The following is a 23759-nucleotide window of genomic DNA, read 5'->3' on the forward strand; positions in this document are numbered from 1 at the left end:
TTATTTAAGAAAATATAGATAATTCCAAATGAAATATATTACACAGCATTCATAGGTAAATATGCTGCAATCTTTTGGAGAGAAAAAAATACAATCTTCCAAAAATTGTCAAATTACCATTATAGTCCAGGCTTGATTATGGATACTTACAACAGTAGAGTTAACCTAGAACTTGAGTGACACTAATGGAAAAAGAACTTAAAACAAGGGTCTAATTAACTCCTTGGCAGGTAAACATGACATCTAGTCCTTGGAGTCTTGTATGCCTTTATATACAGTGAAATCTGAATAAACTGAACCCTGAATTAAGACATACAGTAAATGATCCTTAATAATATAACCAACAACCATGTAAACATAACACCTCTTTAACAATCTAGACAAGGTATAACTAAGGCAATTAAAAACATACTGATAAAATGTCTTGCGAAAACCAAAAGTTGCTTGTTCACTGAAAAATTCAGCATTTAGGAGCTAGAGCAAAGACTGGTTAGCTTTGAGTCAGGATGATGTGTCTCAGACTTGTGATATGTCTTCTTACAGACTTCAATATTAAATATTTGAATCACTGTGCCTGTCTAGTAAAAAAAGGTACACTCATTATCATCATGCATATGCATGTTCTATCTGCTGCTGAACAATAGACACCCATCAATATGAGTTTATTTACACATCACCAAAAGACTACATGTTATGACACAGAATGTGTAAAAATAAAGCAAACAACCTGAATATCTAAATAAATGGGGAATGTGTCCATGGGACACAGATGATGCCCCCAGCTTGCATATCATATAATAATATAAAGGGACATTACTGAAGACGGTAAAAGTACTGCTACCCAAATTTGTACTTGATCTGAGTTTTGTGGTAATAAGTATTGTGTAGAAGTCTCATAACATTTGGTTGAGGCTAACTTAAGTTAGAGAACAGAAACGAAAAATTCAGCAATTTTTCCATTTGTAAACAGGCATAACTCTAGAACAGTAAAAGTGACACCACCAAAATTCAAACTCGATCTGTATTTTGTGGTAATAAGCATTGTCTATAAGTTTTATAACATTTTGTTGAGGCATACTTAAGTTAGAGAGTCTAAAAGAATAATTCAGCAATTTTTCCATTTGTAAAGGGCATAACTCTAGAACAGTTAAAGTGACACCACCAAAATTCAAACTTGATCTGTATTTTGTATAAATGAGCAGTATGTGTAAGTTTCATAACATTTGGTTCAGGCCACCTAAAGTTAGAGAACAGAAAAGAAAAATTCAGCAATTTTTCCATTTTAAAGGGGCATAACTCTAGAACGGTAAAAGAAACACTACACAATTTTGAACTTGATCTGTATTATGTGGTAATAAGCATTGTGTATAAGTTTCATGACATTTGATTGAGGCAAACTAAAGTTAGAGAACGGAAACGAAAAATTTAGCAATTTTTAGGTTTATAAAGGGGCATAACTCAAGAACGGTAAAAGTGACGCCACCCAATTTCAAACCTGATCTGTATTATGTGGTAATAAGCATTGTGTTTAAGTTTCATAATATTTGGTTGAGGCAAACTAAAGTTAGAGAACGGAAACCTAATTTGGGACTTACGGACGGATGTACATACAGACAGACAGTCGGACATACGTACAGACGGACAAGGGTAAAACTTAATGCCCCCTCCGCTAGATGTGAACAAGGGACAGAACTCTACATTTGTTCTGTAATTCATCTGTATATCCGTACCAATATAAATGAAATGCTCCACTAGGCACAAGCTTGATATGACCGCAGAGGTCGAACCCTGAACAGTTGAGGCAAGTATGGACACAAAATTTAAGCTTAAAACAGCTCTGATTTGGATTGTGATTGAATTTATTTGACACAGCATAGATTTGTGCTTTTGAAGTATGGAACCTTGTGGTAAAATTTCATAGAAATCTATACTCTTATACACCAATTATTGTCCTGAAACATGTTTTTGGCCCCTTTTTGGATCCTAATTCCTAAACAGCTATGACAATGACCCCCAAAATAAATCCAAACCTTCCTATTGTGGTATGTAACCTTCTACTAAATTTTAATAGAGATCCATACACTTATACTCAAGTTATTGTCTGTGAACCTGACAAAAAAATGTTTTTGTTAGACCCTTTTTGGCCCCTAATTCCTTAACAGCTATGACAATAACCCCAAAAATTAATCCCAACCTTCCTATTGTAGTGTGGAACCTTGTGCTAAAATATTAACCAAATAAATATCTCTTATACTCAAGTTATTGTCTTAAAACCAGACAAATAATTGTTTTTGGCCCCTTTCTGGCCCCTAATTACAAAACTGCTAAGACAATAACCCCCAAAATCAATCCCAACCCTCCTATTGTGGAATGGAACCTTATACTAAAATGTCTTACACATCCATACACATAAACTAAAGTTATTGTCTGTGAACCAATTTATTTTCCATGAACCAGTAAAACTTACCTTTTTTGGACCCTTATTACAAAACCGCCATGACAATAGCCCCCAAAAACTATCTCAACCATCTGTTAGTGGTATGGAACCTTGTGCTAAAATTTCATAGAGATCTATGAACTTATACTCAAGTTATTGTCTGCGAACCAAAATGTCTTCAGACGCAGATGCAGACAACACCATAACATAATACTACCGCAAATATTGCGGTCGTATAATAAAAATACATCAATTTCAAGAGGCACTGTTAATAAAAGGTGAAGTAGTATGATGTCCATGATATTTTGTATGTCTATGTGCTGTGATTCCTTCAACAAAAAGGTCCATCAGAACAAAACAAAATGGTTACATAGTAACTCATCATTTATAAATATTCACCTTCACACAGAAAACCGAAGTCAATACTTGAAGTCATGACACAAAATTCAAGACAACTGCTTCACCTTTAAACTAGAGGCTCTAAAGAGCCTGTGTCGCTTACCTTGGTCTATATGCATATTCAACAAAGGACACTCTTCAATATTGTAGATGAGAATAGAATTAATGACAAAAATCTCTGGGTTTTTTTAATTTTATATTGCTGATCATTGAAGTCTGTTTAGTTTCTCTCTATCTTATTTAGCTTTTGCTCCAAACACAAAAGCGGGTACAAAAAAATCCTTATTTAAGGGCAATAACTCCTATAAAGAGTAACAGTCTACTTGTTATATCGGTAAAATTTGACTTGTTAGTAGGTTGTCTTGCTTATCATTTTTGATTATTTAAGTTTCTATCTATCTATTATAATTTTTATCATAAAAGGCAAAATACAAAAAAATGGTAAAAATCGTCATTAAAGGGCAATAACTCCAATAAGGAGTCTTTGGACAATTTCCATCATTTGTCTTAATTGTAGATTTTGTCTTGCTTATCATTTTTGATAATTCAAGTTTCTATCTATCTATTATAATTTTTATCATATAAGGCAAAACTCGAAAAAGTGGTAAAAATCGTCATTAAAGGCAATAACTCCAATAAGGAGTCGTCGGACAATTTCCACCATTTGTCTTTATTGTAGATCTTGTCTTGCTTTTTTTGATTATTTAAGTTTCTATCTATCTATTATAATTTTTTCAAAAAAGGCAAAATGCCAAAAAAAAATGATAATAAAATGCTCAGCTGGGCGCAGCTTGATACGACCACAGAGGTTGAACCCTGAACAGTTGGGGCAAGTATGGACACAATATTCAAGCTTGATACAGTTCTGAATTTGGATTGTGATTAAATATTTGACACAGCATAGGTTTCTGACACAGAATGAATGTGTCTAAGAACTTCAAAATTAATAATTTACCTATTATGGTCCAATATCCAAAATCTAAATACATACAAGGTTAGATTCAGCATATCAAAGAACCCCAAGAATTCAATTTTTGTTAAAATCAAACTAAGTTTAATTTTGGACCCTTTGGACCTTAATGTAGACCAATTTGAAAACGGGACCAAAAATTAAGAATCTAAATACACGGTCAGATTCAGCATATCAAAGAACCCCAATATTTCAATTTTTGATGAAATCAAACCATATCATTATTATTTGCTTTTATAAATAAATAAAAAATAAACAACTTAAAATGGAAAATTTTAAAGAAAAAAAAAAAGGAACAAAAGGAAAAAAAAGAAAAAAAAGGAAATAAAAAATCCCCCCACCCAATTTTTTGAACCGCCTAATGATTCATCACCCCCAAACACAATCCCAGCCTTCCCTTTGTGGTATGGTACCTTGCAGTACAATTTTAGAGAGATCCATACACTTGAACACAAGTTATTGTCTGGAAACTGTAAAAATGCTTGTTTTTTTGCCCCTTTTTGGCCCCAAATTCCTAAACGTTTAGGGCAATTACCCCCAAACTCAAACCCAGCTTTCCCTTTGTGATATGGAACTTTGTAGTACAATTTCATAAAGATCCATACACTTACACACAAGTTATTGTCCTGAAACTAGAAAAATGCTTGTTTTTTGCCCATTTTTGACCCCTAATTCCAAAAATTTTATGGCAATTACCCCCAAACTCAATCTCAGCCTTCCCTTTGTGGTATGGTACATTGCAGTACAATTTCAGAGAGATCCATACACTTGAACACAAGTTATTGTCTGGAAACTAGAAAAATGCTTGTTTTTTGGCCCCTTTTTGGCCCCAAATTCCTAAACGTTTAGGGCAATTACCCCCAAACTCAAACCCAGCTTTCCCTTTGTAATATGGAACCTTGAAGTACAATTTCATAAAGATCCATACACTTACATACAAGTTATTGTCATGAAACTAGAAAAATGCTTGTTTTTTGCCCCTTTTTTGGCCCCTGATTCCTAACATTTTGAGGCAATACCACCAAAATCAATCCCAGGATTCCCTTTGTGATATGGAACCTTGTGGTACAATGTCAGAGAGATCCATAAACTAACACACAAGTTATTGTCTGGAAGTTACAAAAATGCTTATTTTCAGCCCCTAATTCCTTAACTGTTGGTGCCAAAATCAATCCCAACCTTCCTTTTATGGTATTTAACCTTATGGTAAAATTTCATAGAGATCCATTCACTTAAACTAAAGTTATTGTGCGGAAACTAAATGCGTCTTCGGAAGACGCAGACGACATAATAGCATTATATGACACAATTTTTTTTTTGCGGTTGTATAAAAATCGTCATTTAAGGGCAATAACTCCAATAAGGAGTCGACAGACAATTTCCTCAATTTGTCTTAATTGTAGATCTTGTCTTGCTTATCATTTTTGATTTATTTAAGTTTTTATCTATCTATTATAATTTTTTTCATAATAATAATAATAATAATAATCTTTTATTTCAAGAGGGTATGCTCAATTAGTACAAACACTATTCTCCCTTGAGGCCCTCACACTCCACTCACAATGCATCACACAATTTCATCATAACAAAGATAAACATAAGAAAACATAATCAAAATTGATACATAATCATTTAAATAATTCCAGGATTTTCAAGTAAAAACTTAAAGCAGTTTGTTTTAAAAGTATTTATGTTTGACATGTGTCTTAGTGCTTCTGGTAGTTTATTCCATAAAGTTGGGCCAGAATATGAAAAAGATCTTCTAAATGTGTTTGTTCTTGCCTTTGGTATATTAAGTAATTGGGTAGTATTTGATCTAAGTTGCATTCCATTTTTATTTGTAACATAGGAGATTTTGTTAGACAAATATTCTGGGACAGATCCATATAAAGATTTATGAACATATAAGGCCTTGTGGTAAATTACACGATCAGTAAATCGAAGCCATGATAACTTTTTAAACATTGTATTAGATGGGGTATCATAAGGAAGTTCAAGAATAATTCTAGCTGCTCGTTTTTGAAGTTTATCTAATCTATTTGTATTTTGGTCACTGGTGTTTCCCCAAATTGTACAACAGTAATCCAAAATAGGGAGAATATAACCATTAAAGTATATCTTTCGTGTTTCCAGGGGGAGGGATTTCTTTATCCTAGACAAAAGATTTAGCCTGGTACTGATTTTTGTGCACAAAGTGTCAATTTGGGCTGTCCACTCAAGATTTTCATCAATAAAAACCCCTAGGAGCTTTTCGCCATTAACATCGCTTATGTGGGAGTTACCAACAGTCAAATTAAGAACATGGTCTGTTTTTGCTAGTTTCTGTCTAGAACCAATAACCATAGATGTAGTTTTTGTTGGATTTATATACATCTTATTTCCCTTGCACCATTCTTCAATTCTGCTTAAATCATTTGTAATGCTGTCCTGGATGGTATTGAGACTACGACCTGTGCAGTGAATGGTAGTATCATCTGCATAGAGGTCTGCTTGAGATGAGGTTATATGAAGGGGCAAATCATTAATGAATAATAAAAATAAAAGGGGGCCTAATATGGAGCCCTGAGGTACTCCAGATTTTATTTCTAGTGCCCTTGACTTGATTGTCCCATTTTCAACTTGTTGGAATCTATGAGATAGATATGATTTAAACCAGTTACATGATAAATTTGAAATTTTGTAGCACTGCAGTTTTTGAAGAAGGATAATGTGATCTACCAGATCAAATGCTTTTTTAAAATCTAGGAAGATAATACCTATAATTTCTCCATCATCAATGGCTTTCAACCACTGATCAATAAGTTTTAGTAAAGCAGTGTGACAAGAGTGGTGGCTTCTAAATCCAGACTGACTTGCATGAAGGAGCTTATATTTTAATAGGTATCGGTATAGGTGTTTGCAGACATGCTTTTCAAAAATCTTTGAAAGAGTAGGCAAAATAGATATTGGTCTATAGTTGTCGACAGTATCTTTAGGACCCTTTTTATGACTTGGCATGACACGGGCATTTTTAAGCTCAGAAGGAAATATACCAGCAGTGATACTCTTATTTATAATATAAGCTATTGACGGTGAAATAACTTCTGATGATAGTTTAAGTATGCGAGGACTGATCTGATCAATGCCTGTAGCTTTTGCAACATTTAAATTGCTAAGGCAGTCCTTAACTTCTGCAACTGTAATTAAGGGGATGTAAAACCAAGTATCTTGAGGTACTTTTGCTGCTACCTCCTCATAAATCTTATTACTATCAAATTTGTATGATTTAGATGTTGATAGGCTATCTTTCGGGGCAATATTTATAAAATGTTTGTTAAAAGCATCAACTATATGCTGAGTATCTGTGATAACACCATTGTGTGTCTTAAAAGGCGTCATAAAAGGCAAAACGCAAAAAAAAGGGTTAAAAAATTGTCATTAAAGGGCAATAACTCCAATAAGGAGTCGTCGGACAATTTCCCCATTTGTCTTATTTGTAGATCTTGTCTTGCTGATCATTTTTGTTATAAGTTTTAAGATATAAGACAAAAATGCAAAAAACATTGTACAAATCGTCATCAAAGGGCAATAACTCTAATATGGAGTGAACTGAAGAATTCAACCATGAGACTTATTTTTTTTTGTAGAACTAGTCCTTTTGATCATTTTTGCAACTTAAAGTTTCTCTCTATTATAGTTTTCAAGATAATAGGCAAAAATGAAAAAAAGTGGTAAAATTTGTCATTTAAGGGCAATAAACTCCTAAAGGAAATCGTCTGACAGTTTTGACATATACGGACAATTGGTAGAGCTCAACATTCTGAACAATTTTACCCTTTTCAGATTTCCACTATTTATAACGGTTATTAGAATAATAAACAAAACTTGCATTTAACCCCATATGTTCTATTTTTAGCCACGTCGGCCATCTTTGTTGGCAGGCAGAGTCATCGGACACATTTTTAAAACAAAATACCCTAATGATTATTTTGACCAAGTTAGATTCTATTTAGCCCAGTAGTTTCAGAGGAGAAGATTTTTGTAAAAGATAACAAAAATTTACGAAAAATTGTTAAAAATTGACTATAAAATGCAATAACTTCTTAAGGGGTCAATTGACAATTTTGGTCATGTTAACTTATTTGTAGATCTTACTTTGCTGAACATTATTGCTGTTTACAGTTTATCTCTATCTACATGATCTATAATAATATTCAAGATAATAACCAAAAACTGCAAAATTTCCTTAAAATTACCAATTCAGGGGCGGCAACCCAACAACGGGTTGTCTGATTTGTCGGAATATTTCAGAGCAGATAGATCTTAGATGAACATTTTTACCTGTCAAATTTGCTCTTAATGCTTTAGTATCAGAGATATAAGCCAAAAACTGCATTTTACCCTTATGTTCTATTTTTAGCCATGTCGGCCATCTTGATTGGTGGGCTGGATCATCGGACACATTTTTTTAAACTAGATACCCCAATGATGATTGTGGCCAAGTTTGGTTAAATTTGGCCCAGTAGTTTCAGAGGAGAAGATTTTTGTAAAAGTTAACAGACGACGACGGACGATGGATGCCAAGTGATGAGAAAAGCTCACTTGGCCCTTTGGGCCAGGTGAGCTAAAAAACCTACATTGATAGAACTATTTGTTATTAACACTTTAAATAGTAGTGTGGGCATAAAAATAGAAATATTATAGTCTGATCAAAAAGAACAATAAAAAATTGTGGCATAAAATTTCAAGACAATACAAAAACATTGTATAATTCACATTCTTTTGGTTATGTCAAATATAACTCACCTGTGCATAAAAAGCAAATATCTTTAAGCCTCTGACAGGTGCAAAGAACAGGAATGGTATGGCCATCTCTATCACATATGTAGCAACACAACTCAGTTTAAGAAACCACTCTGGGAACTGATGCCAATACCAGGCTAATGGTGTAGGAATACACTGAAATTACAATTATATGAAATGGGAGATAACTCTAAGTCTAAGCCAGGGAACTGGTGCCAATACCAGGCCAATGGTGTAGGAATACACTAAAAATACAACAATATGACAGGGGAGATAACTCTAAGTCATTTTAAGACATTTTGTTGGTTGCATTTGGATAAAATAAACAATTCAATTTCCTGTGGGAACACTGTGTACGCATAAAACTGTGCCCCTTTTACTATGAAGTTTCTTCAAAAATCATATACTGGAATGAAAAGTTTGCAAGGAACACCATTTTTTGTTTGTTACAAATTTATCTACTTTTTTATATGAATTTCTCTAAAAACAGTAGTTTACATGTATGTCGAAATATGATATAACTTTGTTCTACGAAAACATCAGGATAAATGTGTTTTAACAAGTTTGATCTCGTCACATGCTTCTTTGAACAGGTACCACCAGGTCTGTTTCTGATGATTTGAAGAGAGATAAAGCCAATTAAGGATCATTATCAGCCCTTAATAGTAGCTACATTATAAGGAATTAGTATCACAAAACTGTACTTGTCAGCAAAATGTAGAATATAATGAAAATAAGAATTCGACCTTACCTGACTTCACATTTGTTTTTTCCACTGCTTCCAGTGGTGATGCTACACAGTGGTAATGTATAGAAATTACCCATCAAGTACAGATTTGTTTTAGTCTTTTACAAATAATAAGGAAGAAAACATTTATATTTTGTCACAGTTCATGCCTACACTTGCACAGTTTGGGGGCCTCATTAAACTTTTCCAAACTTCGCCAAGTGATTTTCCAACAAATTATAAGAAAGATTTGGGAAACAAATTTCTAGGAACTTTTAAAGAGTTTTTTGAGGTAAGCATGGTGAAACATTCTGTTTTTTTTTATGTACAATGATAAAAATAAATGACAATATTAGAACCTTGCAAAACTGCTCCGTAAAGCTGGAATAAATTAATGTTGTTTGTAAGAAGAAATTATTTGAAATGAATCAATACTGCTAGCATTTGCTTTCTTTTTCTCAATTACCAGTATATCCTTATCATAGCTTTTAAACAAAACCTACATGTATTAGGCTTTTTATTACCAAAAATATCCGATTTATAAAATTATCAAGCTGGCAGAAATATCAATGAAATCTAAAAAAATTACAAAGTCTTATTTTTGTTGAAAATTTTGTGCTATCCTATATTACATTTGTGATTTTTCCAAGATCTTATGTCGTTCCTTCTAGTGTTCCGAATGGACGTTGTATAGCAGCACGAAGATTTTGCACAGATCACAGATCCAAATACGGAGAGTTTCTAAGTCTTTATTTGCACTTGCATCCTCACAATTTAATATTATAGGTCACTATACCTTGTTTTAACTAATAACTTCAGGCATTTTTGTAAATTGCACGGTGTTTCCAGCTATCTTTTCTTGCAGGCCTTGCCGGACGGCCATTTAATTTCCAGCGCCATATTTGAATTTTGACAAATAAAATTTTATTTTTTCAGACAGTAAGTCTAAGTCTTTTTGTGACTTATAAATAATTAAAATAAATAATTCAGACATCTTTATAATCATTTCGAACAGTTAAATAATTTGTTTTTCCATTCTAGTTAAGTTTAAATTTTTGACCACATAGTCGGTAGTCTAGACCCCCCCCCCCTCTCTTATTTTATTTTCTTGCTAAATCTATTTATTGCATATATATATAGTTTAATCAAACCTTTAAACACACTGTACTTGTGTTTCAACCAATATCCTGTGTTTGAAAGATAAAAGAAAATTTAGTCCTCTGTTCCCACAAAGACTGATATATGTCTGAGACTAAAGTTGTAAAGTCAAGCAGATACTTCAGAGTAAATAAGAGAGATATTCAGGATAAAACAGCCCAAAGCCAACCCATAATTATATCTGATAGTAAAGGCAACTACATAAAGAGAGCCATTACAACTGAAGACTTCCTAAATGTAAAATTTATCACAAAAAAAGGACAAAAAGTACAGTAAACTATTGATTGGGCCGAAAAAGAATTACCATCTATCTGTCATCAACACAAAAACATCACATTTTATATTTGGCTAGGAACCTGTAATTTAACCGAACTTAACAAAACTACCAGATACATCTCTCTTGTGAACCAAAACGATTCAAACGTCCGATATCTAAGAAGAAAATTTATTGAACTTAAGGCTGTCATCACCAAAATAAAACCAAAATCAGAAATCATCTTCTTAGAAGTACCGCCATACTCCATTCAGTGCTGGAACAGATCACAAGGCCACAAAAACCCGGACATTTTCAGTGAAGACGATCAAACACTTCAAAACCAGTTATATCAATTAAACACCTTCATCCAAGAAATAAACCAATCTGCAGAAAAATCACCAAAATTTGATCTAGACATTCGAAAAACATCTAAAAGAAAAGGCGGTACTGACGAATACTACAATTTTAATCTATACAAAACTGACGGTGTACCGGTACATCCAAACTCTTTATTAGCAAAGCTCTGGATGAGAAGAATAGCGACCAAAATTCTCCACCAATGTTATAGATAAATATCATCAATACAGTAGAATAGAATACTATATATAAACTTTATAACAACCATATTTAATTGCATTCATATATAGAAATATAACAGCTTTTAAATAACCCTAGTCCATAGTGTATAACTAACAAATATAGAGATATATATCTACATACTCATTAAACCCTGACATCAGAAGATATAATAGTTAACTGGAAAATTCTTATTTGAGCAAGCTTTTAGTGGGGACGCCCCGCTGAATGCACATTAATCTACATAGAACTTCCTCGTTAAAAAATAAATAAATATCTAAAGTGAAAAATGAGTATCCAGACTAGAACATCAGCAAGAACCAAGAGCAAACCTCAGCCCTATACACCAGCTAAATATGAAAACTTTAGTATCAATAAAACCAGGGCCTTGGACAAAAAGCTAGAAGCATGTAATAGAACAATGGACATACAAATTGAGCAGAAACATCAAAACTACATCCTAGAGCTATCAGCAGCTGCTTATGAAATTATAAAGGGGAAAATAGACATATACTTTGAACAACACTCTACATACAAGCTCTTGCCAAAACACCAGCATGATAATCAAGGGCTATGCATCAGAACATCACATTCGGTCAGAAATAGAAGTAGTAACAGACAACTCCATCGTATCAATTTATTCCATACTACATCAAAGGTAGAGGTTAATGGCCAAGGTATGGAACACTTCCTGACACACATTGAAGATATAAAAGAAAGAATGAAATCAAGAGGGAACTATAAGATATATAACAAACAGATAGAGGAACAGATAAACATAATCAAGAGAAATGAAGCCGATATAGAAATAAGAGCAAAACAGAATGAGTCACATGTAAAAGCAACAGCTCATCAGCCTAAAACCAACCACAGTAATAGAATACTAGTATCCAAAGGGGCAGAATGTATACAAAATACTGACGAAGAACTTCTAAGTAACTGGAATAGAGCCATTGAATGGTCAGAAGATGAACCAACACCAAGTCCGGACACAAGTGCAGTCAGCATGTCTACTATACATAACTACTGTGCCACATGCAATCAGACAGCACAACCAGAAATATCCATAGACTGTATTGCATGCGGCCAACTGTTTCATTATACATGTGAAAACATTGATCCTGTAAGGATAAGCCAAACTGAAGAAGAACAGTATTCATGTAGGAGCTGCTCTATTATGGACATGGACATGGTTAATATATCAATGAGAAGCAATAACTCAATTATAGATACAGAAGAAACAATACCAAAAGTAAGTCTAGAAGAACAAGGCTCGACAAAGGAATATAGAGAAATGGCCCATATAGTTAAAAACGTGCCAGACAATACATCTAAAGACTGTCCAACTAGAAATGATGTTACGAAGGAAGAAGCAGGAAATGCAAACACAGAAGAATTAGAAATGAACAAAATGGCTACATACAAACAGCCTAACCAAATATTACAGAATGGCAGAAATGAACAAATAGAAAATGTAGATGAGCCAAAAAACATGAAAGCAAAACCGAAAAGGCAATATAAGTGCAAAAATATAAATGAAACTACTCAACAGCTGGAAGATCAATTAGCACAATGCAGAGCAAGATTAGTCATAATGGAAGATACCAATAGAGACTATAGAAATACAATCAATTTACTTAGGATGCAAACAGAAGAAAGCACCATTGACAAAAGTAATTTAAAATCCTATCAACCAAATTGTAACTGTAGCAACAACTCGCAGGAGCAGACTATAAACAAAGTAGATATGATGCTGACCAACTTCAGGCTAGAAATGGAAAATAGAGACCTAAGAATTAAACATCAAATGGAAATGAATGAATTAAGAAATAAACTGCAAATAATGGAACTACAGAAAGAACTAAGAATGTGGCAAAGACCAGGAAGTCATGAATATTATCCTTATAACCAGAATATGGATAATACTAGGAACACAAACCAACACCAAATGAGTGATCAGCGTACTGGTGTACAGCTAACAAATCAGCAATCCAGGATTCCTAATCAAGCCAATCCACTATTCATGAATCATTTGGCACCTCCACACTATAGCCAGATACCAACAGAGCAGAGCAGAATAAATCATGGCCATATACAAGCGCCAACGTACCACAATAGCAGAATACAGGCTATACCTGCAAATGGCCAAAGCAGCCACTATTACACTGGCTATAGAGGTATACCAACTGGCAGTATCAACACTAACATGATACAAAATGCACATTTATACAAACAGCAATATAGGATAGCTCCACAACCTATACCACAAAATATAAATTACCACCAAGGATATAGTCAACAACAGACAAACAGAAAGGAACAAAGTCAAAGAAACATCAATAAAAGATTCTATGACCAAAGAACAAACATGCCAGTAATAGCTAAACAAAGTCAGGCAGAAGAAATTGAAAGACAAAATCAACTACAACAACAAACAAATCAGGCTGATAATATCAACCAAGTAGATAAAGAACCAACAGAAGAAGCTAGAATGAACATCAATCTAACAAATTCAGCTGCTTTGACTACCGAGAAAAATGATGAAGATAAAACCCATACAGAAGTAAACCATCAAGCAGAAGTCACTTCCAGAACTGGTCTTATAACAACGGCTTCTAGTGGGGACGCCCCGCTGGAAGCGGACTGCCATCAGAAGTTTCCCTCTCAAAGGGGGGCTAATGTTGGTGGTCCTAAGCATCTAAAGGGACTAGTTCAGGCTGACAATCTAGAAACAAAAGAAGATGGGAATAGAAAGAAACCAAATCATTTTTTAGGCAGCGGCCGATCAAACAAGATAAAAGGGAGGATATCATTATAGGTACACTCAATGTACAAAATGTGAAGTCAAACGATCTCTATATCAAAAACTTGTTAAGGGATGTACAGGTGTTATGCATTTAGGAACACTGGCTCTTCAATGCGGAAAAGAAAATCATAGCTGAAGTTGCTGAAAATAGCGGATACATAGCTAAAAGCGTTGACGATAATGACGACCCTGATTTCAACGTATCAATGAAAAGAGGATATGGTGGAGTAGCCATAATCTGAAAAAAGAAATTAATGAAAATATAAAGGAACTGATAGACGGTGGAAATAGAATACAAGCCATACATATTCAACAAGGAGACAAACCAATATGTCTTATAAATGTATATATGCCATCAGATAACAAAAATGCAGATATCGAATACAAAGACACTTTGGCACAAATTGATGAAATGATAGAGAAATATAAAGATACACACGAAATTATAGTATGTGGAGACATGAACGGGTCACTCCATAGAAGCTCTACACCTCATGATAAAATTCTACAAACTTTCTGCAAGGAAAAATGTATAGGAAATACTGAGAAATGCCCATTAAAAGAAACATTTTATCACCAGAATGGTAAATCGAAAGGACAAATTGATTACTTCCTCTTCAAAAGTAACTCGGAAATAATAAATAAAATCAGACAAATTGATGTCCTTGACACTGACCCAGAGAATACCTCGGACCATGTACCTGTTATTCTGACACTGAATAGCCAACTGAAAAAAGTAAGGGAAAAAGCAACAACTATCATAGCAAAACCTAAATGGACTGACTGTGACCATCAAATTTATAAGGAAATCATCAATAAAGATCTACCAAACCTCATGCAAAAATCAAAAGGAATCATTGAGCAAAATATAAGAAATCTAGAAAAATTGCTACATAAAGCCGGAGAAGCGGCAATCCCAAAGTATAAAAGAAAAATCAAAATCAAATCAAAGGGAAAGGCGATATGGAATGAACAAATAGAAAAGGCATCAAAGCAATCAAAAAATGCATATAAAGTATGGAGGCAACATGGAGCACCTCAAGAAAGAAGTAACTAGCTCAAAATCAAAATGACAGCTGCAAAAAGAATACTTCGAAAAGCACAAAGACAAGCTTATGCCTCCCAGAGAGAATCAACAGCAGGAAAAATTATGAAAGCTTCAAATGCAGACACAAAACTTTTTTACAAGCTTATTAACATGCAAAGAAAAACACCACTTACTAACACCAAGATACTGAAACTGAATGAAAAGACTGCAGAAGATGGACCAAGCATTATGAACATTTGGCAAGAACATTTCCAACAACTAGCTACGCCAACATTAGAAGAAAATTTTGACACTGAAAAGCTAGAGCTTGTAGAAATACAAAACAATATAATAGAATCCATAGAAAGGGAAAAAGGTCAAGGCATTGATCATGTCAATGTAAAGGAGGTTGATAAAGCTATAGAAAAACTTAAAGCAGGAAAAGCACCAGATGAGGATGGAATTTCGGCAGAACACTACAAATATGGGATGGATGAGTTAACTCCCTTTATAGTACATTTGCTAAATTTAATTTTAACATATCTGGATGTACCAATCTTCCTAAAGACAGGGATTCTTACACCAATCCTAAAGAAAGAAAAAGACAAAACATTACCATCTAGCTATAGAGGAATAACTGTGACTAAAACCTTTGCAAAAATATTACAAAGTATACTGAAGGATAGAGTTGACTCTGTATTTAATAACATACAAAACCCCTTGCAAAGAGGCTTTACAGAAGGAGTATCATCACTATGCGCAGCTTTCCTCACATCAGAAGCAATCGAAGAAAGTAAGAAATTAAAGATACTGATGATTTTAATAACTCTTGATGCAGAAAAAGCATTTGACAAACTAAACCATGAAATACTATTCAACAAGTTGTACCATTATGGAATAAAAGGAAAACTCTGGATACTACTGAGAAACATGTATAAAGGCATGAGCATTAAGGTCAAATGGGAAGGTCAATGTACAGAAGATGTAATGGTGTTACAAGGAATTCAACAAGGTGCAAAACTATCTACAACGCTATATAAATGCTACAACGTCATACTGGATAGCATTTTAAAAAGTGGACTTGGAGCATGTATTGGTAATATACAAGTCCCTGCACCCACATGTGCCGATGACATTGCTGTCCTGGCAAATAGTACTGCAGACGCACAAGGAATATTAGTCATAGTACAGCACCATACAAGCAGAGATCTAGTTATAATCAATCCAACTAAATCTGAAGCGGTTTTATATAATGCAAAAGGCTCAAACATAACAACACTGCAATTCGAAGACGATGACATCAATATAACCAATGAAACCAAACATCTAGGTATCAAAAGAAACGAGCAAAACCGGGCAAATATCTCTGAAAGAATAAGAACCGGCAGGGCAACAATATACAGCCTTCTCGGAGCCGGTTTACATGTCAGAAGGGGATTCTCACCCATGGTCGCATACAAGCTATGGAGAACATATGCAGTACCAAGAAGCATCTACGGACTTGAGGTGATGAACTTACTTGCAAAAGAAAAGGATATGCTAGAACTGGCAGAGAGAAAAATCCTCCGACAAATTCAAGGGCTTCCAAATAATACAGCAAATATGGCTGTCTATACCCTGGTAGGAGCAGAACCTATTGCCATCACATTAGACAAAAATCTACTTACCTTCTTCATGAATATTGTTTGAAATTCAGGAACCATAGAATGTGAAATTCCGCGTCGACAAATAGCATTCTCAGACCAAAGAGGAAAAGACTTTATCAACAGAGTGGAAAAAACTCTATCAAAATACAATTTGAAATCTAGTAGTTACTACATAGAAAAACCACTTAAGAAAATCGAATGGAAAAGACTAGTAGGAATAAAGATCAAGGAATACTGGAAAAATGAATGTCACTATGAAAAAATGGAAAAAACATCACTTAAATACATAGAGATACAGAACAATCCATTAAATGAAGCACACGATATATGGAAAAGCGTAAAAAACAATAGTAAAGATGTAAAGGCAGGAGAAATAAAAGCAAGAATAAGTACTCAAACGTACATATTACAAGCCAAAAGAGCTAAGTTTGATCCGAAAGTTAACCCGATATGTACAATCTGTGAACAGGAAAATGAAGATCTGGAACATTTTATTCTACGCTGCAAAGAATTGGAGCAAATAAGATCTAAATATTGCTCAAAAATAGAACAGACAATGGATGAAATCGATACCTCAACATACAAGAAGGGAATTTACTGCAGCTCATAATGGACTGTACTGGCAAGGACATAAACTGTTACTCAACTGTGTATGAAAGCATTGAAACTCTGGCTAGAAATATACGAGATGCACATGCTGCGCACAAAAAGGATTAAAAACTTGAACACAAGTACAGTATAAATAAACTTTTTTAAAATAAAATAGTTCCCAACTTTTCCATCTTACTATTTTATGACGTATTAGGACCTAAATTAAATAAAAAAATTTTGCAAAGTTTTAAGATATCCAGTTACCCTTAAAGAATAATGATAAGATCCGAAATAAGGTAACTTTAAACTGTGAAGGTAAACTTATGTATATATGATGAATTGTTCTAAACCCCAACCCTTTTACACAAGTCCTATAAAATAACCTTCTCATTATAAATTCTGATGTACGTATAGCACCTTTAACTAACAATTATCAGAAAGTTTAATTTAAGACCACTTAAATTCTAAATTCTTATTTGTAAATATATCCAGTTCTTACTTAACTTATTCTTACACTTCAGCACATTATGAATATTATTTTTAAAATTTCATGATGACAATCCTATGAATTAGTTATAATATTAATTTTTAGTAATTATTATTGCCTAAATTCAGTCATCTGTACATAATTAAATGCTTCCTTATGTTCTAAGGTGTATATAGTTGCTACAATTATACTCTATGGGTAGTGCTCCACAATTAATGGAGGAATATACAAGAAACTGAACAATCTAAAACATCTAAAAACCATAAATATGGCAATACAAAATGAACCTATATCAACTCAGCTTATCAAAAAGAAAAAAGAGATTTTGCCACACATTAAACATTTTATACAAATCCACAATTGCAACATAAACATATCATAATGAACAAGAATATGTGTCCATAGGAAACCATGCTCTGCTTGTACTATCATATGTTATGTTGATTGAACCTAGAAACTGGGGTCAAAATTGTGATTTTGCATATATAACATAAAAAGTCTACCTCACAATAAAAAGTATGTAATTCAAAAAGATCACTTCATAATGAACATGTGTACTTAGTTTCAAGTTGATGCAACCACAACTCTAATACTTTAACATAATAGGGGATGGACAAACGAACGAACAGACCAGAAAACATAATGCCAAAATACTCCAGTAGGTGAGGAATAAAAATGAAATATCTTTGGGTACTTATGATAGTGTACAAACCTGAGATTCAAAATGCACTGATAATGCTGAAAAATAAATAATAGCATGGTTTACAGGACGACAAATAACAGTGACTGATTGATATATAACAGATGGCAACAGACTTCAGTAAGTGAAAATTACAATCCTAATGAAACATGGTTTGTAACAACAATTCTTATTGGACAATAATAAAAATGTTATGCCATTATTCCATTAGGTAAAACTTTCTTTGTCATTTATAGTTTTCCCAGAATTTTTTTTTACAGAATATGGCAAAAATACTTGCTTCAAAAATCTTTTAATTAGACATAACCCTTTTGAATTTTAATATATATTGGCAATGTTAGATTTGATCGTTGCAAAATGTGTGTACTGCCGCGTGTTTGAATAGCCAGTGAACTATTTTTCATCATTAGTTTTAATAATTTAGGACATCAAAAATATGAAAATGTTTCACTGTTAGAGGGTGCAGATTCAGAAAAAGCAGAGAGAGCAACCTATCCTTTTTATTTGTTATGTGTTCTGTTTACTTTATTTGTTGTCGTTCTTTCAATTTAAAAAACAGGAAACAATCTTTTTTTAAATAGGTGTTGTACTTTGTTTTATATTGCAAGCTGTTAATGGTCAATCTTTATGAATTCTAATTAAGAGAATTTGATAATGATGGGAGATCTTTGATAGTCTCTATTCAAATTATTCGTCACTATTCCAGAATTCATGGAAATTTAGAGCTTGACGTATAGATATTTATGTGTTGTTGAATCTTTATATTTGTATAAATGTTGGGCTTATTGGGTTGCTGGCTCTTCGATATATACACCACGATTCCATTTATACATTACATGACGTAAATGTATTTAGAAAATATTTTGAAAATCATTTTTTACAAACAAAAGTTGATAATTTACCTGTAAGTCCCCACCAAGTAGGACAGCCACTGGTTAATTTAACAACACCTGATGCAAACATGAGTCTAAACAGTAGCCATTTAACCAACCAAAGTGTTATTGAGTCATGCTCATGGTGTATAGACATTCTGTACTTCTTTGGCAGCTGTATATTTAATGGTGCTACCAAAATTGTTAGAAAACCTGCTTCCAACAGTAAAATATCCCTGCAAAAATATCCTTTTTCAATTTAGTACATTATATTCATGTCTTAATTTCCTTATAATCTAAGATATACATGGACATGTTACTATCAATAATTAAACATCTTGTTTTCTAAGATTTATTTTATTTGAAACATTTTGATTGAGTCCTTACATGTGGGGAATAATGAATTACATGATGCGCAATCTCAAAACATAAATATTACAAATCATCAATAGTTATAAGGTTTTTTGTCTTGTTTTGTCCTCTAATTTGCTTCAATCTTAAGTAATCTTACTGATATTATTGAAAACTTATTTCTAAAACTTACCATTGAAACCACATAAATGTTTGTCCAACCTGGAATTACATAGAATATGCATATATTAATTGAGTATGTTATATGCAATCAGATCAGTACTAAAAATAATTCTTAGTTGTTTTAATATACAATTCAAATAGAGGTCTGTAGCATGAAAATTAAATTAGATATTCCATAACTCATCCTAAATATATTCACAATATAATTTTGTATTTGCTGACAGCTAAACTTAGTAAAATTTAGTTTTATTGGTAGAAGGCTTTCTACTCTTTTTATATAAAAAAAATACAATTATTTCATAGACTTTTTTTAAATTATCAAGTGAGAGAGTAAATAAAAGGCCATGCGTATTAACTATATATCTCACTAGTCAAACAATACTTAACTCATCCAGTTTATAACATTATTCCAATTTAAAATTCAAGCTAAATAAGTGTGAATTACATTTCCTTATAAACACAGTATCCCCAACAGAGAGTCAACAACAGAGTAATTCTCATAACAACTACTGGGTATACAGACAGATATAAAATTCACAACAAAATTATCTTTATGACAACTAACTTTTATGCCGACAGTTAACGTATATCATCCTCAACAAAACAATCTTTTTTTAAAAATCTTTGATAACAAAACAATCCAGAGCAAACCTTGCGACAACTACCTGGTAAATAGACAGAACAGAGCAAACCTACTTGTTATATAGACTGAAGTAACATCCACAACAGAGCAAAACAATCCTAAGGACACCTACCTGGTAATCAAACAGATATAACATCCACATCAGAATGATCTTCATTGTACCTACTTGGTATATAAGCAGATAGTACGTCTACAACAGAGCAAACCTCATCACAACTACCTTGTATACAGAAGGATATTACATCAACAACAGAATAATCTTCATTACACCTACTTGGTATATAAGCAGATAGTATGTCTACAGCAGAGCAAACCTCATCACAACTACCTGGTATACAGAAGGATGTTATATCAGCAACAGAATAATCTTCATTATACCTACTTGGTATATAGACAGAAAGTATGTCTACAACAGAGTAAACCTCACCACAACTACCTGTATACAGAAGGATATTACATCAACAACAGAATAATCTTCATTATACCTTCTTGGTATATAGATAGAAAGTATGTCTACAACAGAGTAAACCTCATCACAACTACCCTGTATACAGAAGGATATTACATCAACAACAGAATAATCTTCATTACACCTACCTGGTATATAGACAAATATAACATCCACAAAAGAGTGAAGGCAAAAACATCTCTAGCTGCCTGGAAAAGAAGTGCTGCAAAGGAGATCAATATACCCAGTATACAAAGGAGATCTAGGCCAGTCTCAGTATCTAATCCTATCATTGGCATTAATCTCAACAGAGTTGGATGTCCATCTAATAAATCAGCAAATGACCTTGCAGCTGAAAATATAAGATTGTTAGTTACTAATCATGATAATAGTCAGATCTGATAAAGTAACTAAATGAACACAATTAGACTCTCTGCAATGAACTAATATTTCTTTAAACTGCTAGAATTTGTTTGTTTGTTATCATTGTAATTCTTGGTGGCATTTATCTCATTTTCTTTTCATTCAAACTATTTCATGGTATTAAGTTGTAATGGTAGTGTTAATAATTCACAATGTCTTGACTCTGATTGATTTAGAGCTGGATGTATGATAAAGACTCTTGTCTATTGTGGAAAACTGCATGTTGACCTCAAGATGTCATTTTGGTTTTTTGGGGGTTTGCTGTCTCAATGACATATATACAACTTCCAATTTATACAGTAAATATTTTAACATTTTATCCTGTTTAGACAGAATATATTTTGTGTCATGTATATATGTATACATGATATACATATGGACCCTTTGAGTCTGAAATAAATATTATCTTATAGTATCCTATTCATTTTTGTTCACAAAATTTCAACAAAAAACTGATAAACTTGAAACAAAATTGTCTGAAAAAGAAGAAGCACTATACATTTGCAGCAGCCAGTGATAACTTTTAATCAAATTTGACCAGGTATGGTTTTTATGGTATAGTACAATTTTCCCATACCTCAGATTGAAAGAGGTGGTTACTGTGCAAGAGTCCTTTGTTTTGATCCCCAGTGGTACAGTGATCATGAAGGAGGATCCTATTGTACTGTTACAATAGTTTAATAATAAATAGCATGTTACAGCTTAGTGAAAGTTATGCTAGGGATAGATATGAAATTAGAAAAAAATGATAAGGAACAGTATGTTCCTCAAAGTTTTAAAAATATACAAGCATCTTAAAAAATAACTTAATTACCTTTTCCGACAGCTAATCTAGCTGGCAATATTCCATTGTCTCCATATAAACCTTGAATGAAAGAAATATGGTTAAAATGGTTTTAATATTTCTGAAAAAAAAATCCAAATTTATAACATTTATCCCAATTATTTCAGGGTAAAAGCAAAAATGTACTGCATTTTTCCTAAAACTTTTTGTAAGTTCAGTAGTACATAATATAATCCCTTTCCAATTCAGGGTTACAAAAGTCAATGGTACTCAGACTCAACTAAGTCATTGCAGGGGGCATATAAACAAAAATATTTGAAAAAGTGACTTTGATCTTTCAATTGACCACAAGTCAGATCAGTTGCAGATATTATTAGAGCATGGGGATGTTTGGATTCAATTGCTACATGACAGATGCAGGGAGAAACGAAGTCAATCGTACATGTCACCATACAATATTTATAAGATATTACAGTGTAGGTATACATGCACATGAGGATGCTGAACATTGCTGAAGGTCATTATTCTGTAAGTATAAAATGCCTCAGATTTAAGTGTAGAAACTGATTAAAATTTTCCTACAGGAAATCTTCATTCATAAAATGTCTCATGCTCTCTAACTATATTATTTTATATGTTTCAAATGGAGTTTTCTTTATTAATCTTTCATTTCTATAATTTTTTAAAAATAAGGTGGTAGATTTGTTCGACAGTATCTGAACATAGAAACCAAGAGGGTCTTTTCCAAATTAGATTGAAAGAAACAACATTTAAAATGACGAGGAAGATAAGTAATGAGCTATTTACCGTATAGCTATTGAAAACCCCTTTAAGGTTATAAATGCTAAAATCTGAATAAGCGTAATAAACGGATAGTTACCAGGAATTTGCACATATAGTGATGAAAATGCAAGTAAATAAATTGCTGCCATGCCCCATAAAAAGGCATTTTTCGTGATTTTGCAAGATGACATCTTAATGTATAATATTAATAACCAAATCACAATAACAGCCGCTGCATCGGACCTAACAACACTTTCGGACACAGTTGCACTGAAAAATAGTTCTCTGTTTAACAGAAGTCCACTACTTGATAAATCGTTTATTTGATCATAATTATAAAAATTTATACTACGGAAGGTTTTAATTTTTTTTCTTGCTTAAGTTTTTGACCTATAAATCTTAATGCAAAAACATATATAAATTGACAAAATTGTACAATTGTACTTTCATTTTGTAAGCAGCGGATTAAAGAATAAAATATTCTACTTTCGCTTTTGATGTTAAACAATATTTGATTGGATAAAATATTGCAAGGTGCCCTGTAATATCCAATCAAATTGTCCCTTTAATATTTACCATTTTATGTATTAGCGGAAGCGGGATATCCAAAATCAAAATATATAAGACAAGTTGACAAATAGTAAAACAGTAGGTGTTTATTACGAGCAACATGCTCAAGTTCTTCACATCAATGCCCGTCCTTTTCTAGT

The 23759-nt window shown here is 33.0% G+C and overlaps 2 protein-coding genes across 5 annotated transcripts in view; one reads left to right on the forward strand and one right to left on the reverse strand.

Annotated features, from left to right (window-relative positions):
• LOC127705863 (lipase maturation factor 2-like) overlaps positions 1–23348 on the reverse strand; it is a 90158-nt gene extending 66810 nt beyond the window's left edge. For 3 of the 4 annotated variants that reach the window (XR_007984073.1, XR_007984072.1, XM_052210215.1), the window contains exons 1-7: positions 23147–23345; positions 22297–22347; positions 21209–21411; positions 19979–20007; positions 19465–19670; positions 18575–18600; positions 8592–8744 (exon numbers count right to left, since the gene is read on the reverse strand). Coding sequence is in view for 2 of the 4 variants with exons in the window: in XM_052210215.1 (XP_052066175.1) it covers positions 8592–8744; positions 18575–18600; positions 19465–19670; positions 19979–20007; positions 21209–21411; positions 22297–22347; positions 23147–23240 (762 nt within the window). In the remaining 2 variants the exon portion in view is untranslated. Of the gene's footprint in view, positions 1–8591; positions 8745–18574; positions 18601–19464; positions 19671–19978; positions 20008–21208; positions 21412–22296; positions 22348–23146 lie in introns of all 4 variants that reach the window. The other variant, XM_052210216.1, reaches the window with a different exon arrangement.
• Positions 23349–23634: 286 nt separating this feature from the next.
• LOC127705861 (condensin-2 complex subunit H2-like) overlaps positions 23635–23759 on the forward strand; it is a 32955-nt gene continuing 32830 nt past the window's right edge. The window contains exon 1 of the mRNA XM_052210212.1: positions 23635–23697. The gene's annotated coding sequence lies outside the window, so the exon portion shown is untranslated. The remainder of the gene's footprint in view (positions 23698–23759) is intronic.

Source organism: Mytilus californianus, unplaced genomic scaffold (genome assembly GCF_021869535.1).
Source record: "Mytilus californianus isolate M0D057914Y unplaced genomic scaffold, xbMytCali1.0.p SCAF_6, whole genome shotgun sequence".
NCBI lineage: Eukaryota > Metazoa > Mollusca > Bivalvia > Mytilida > Mytilidae > Mytilus > Mytilus californianus.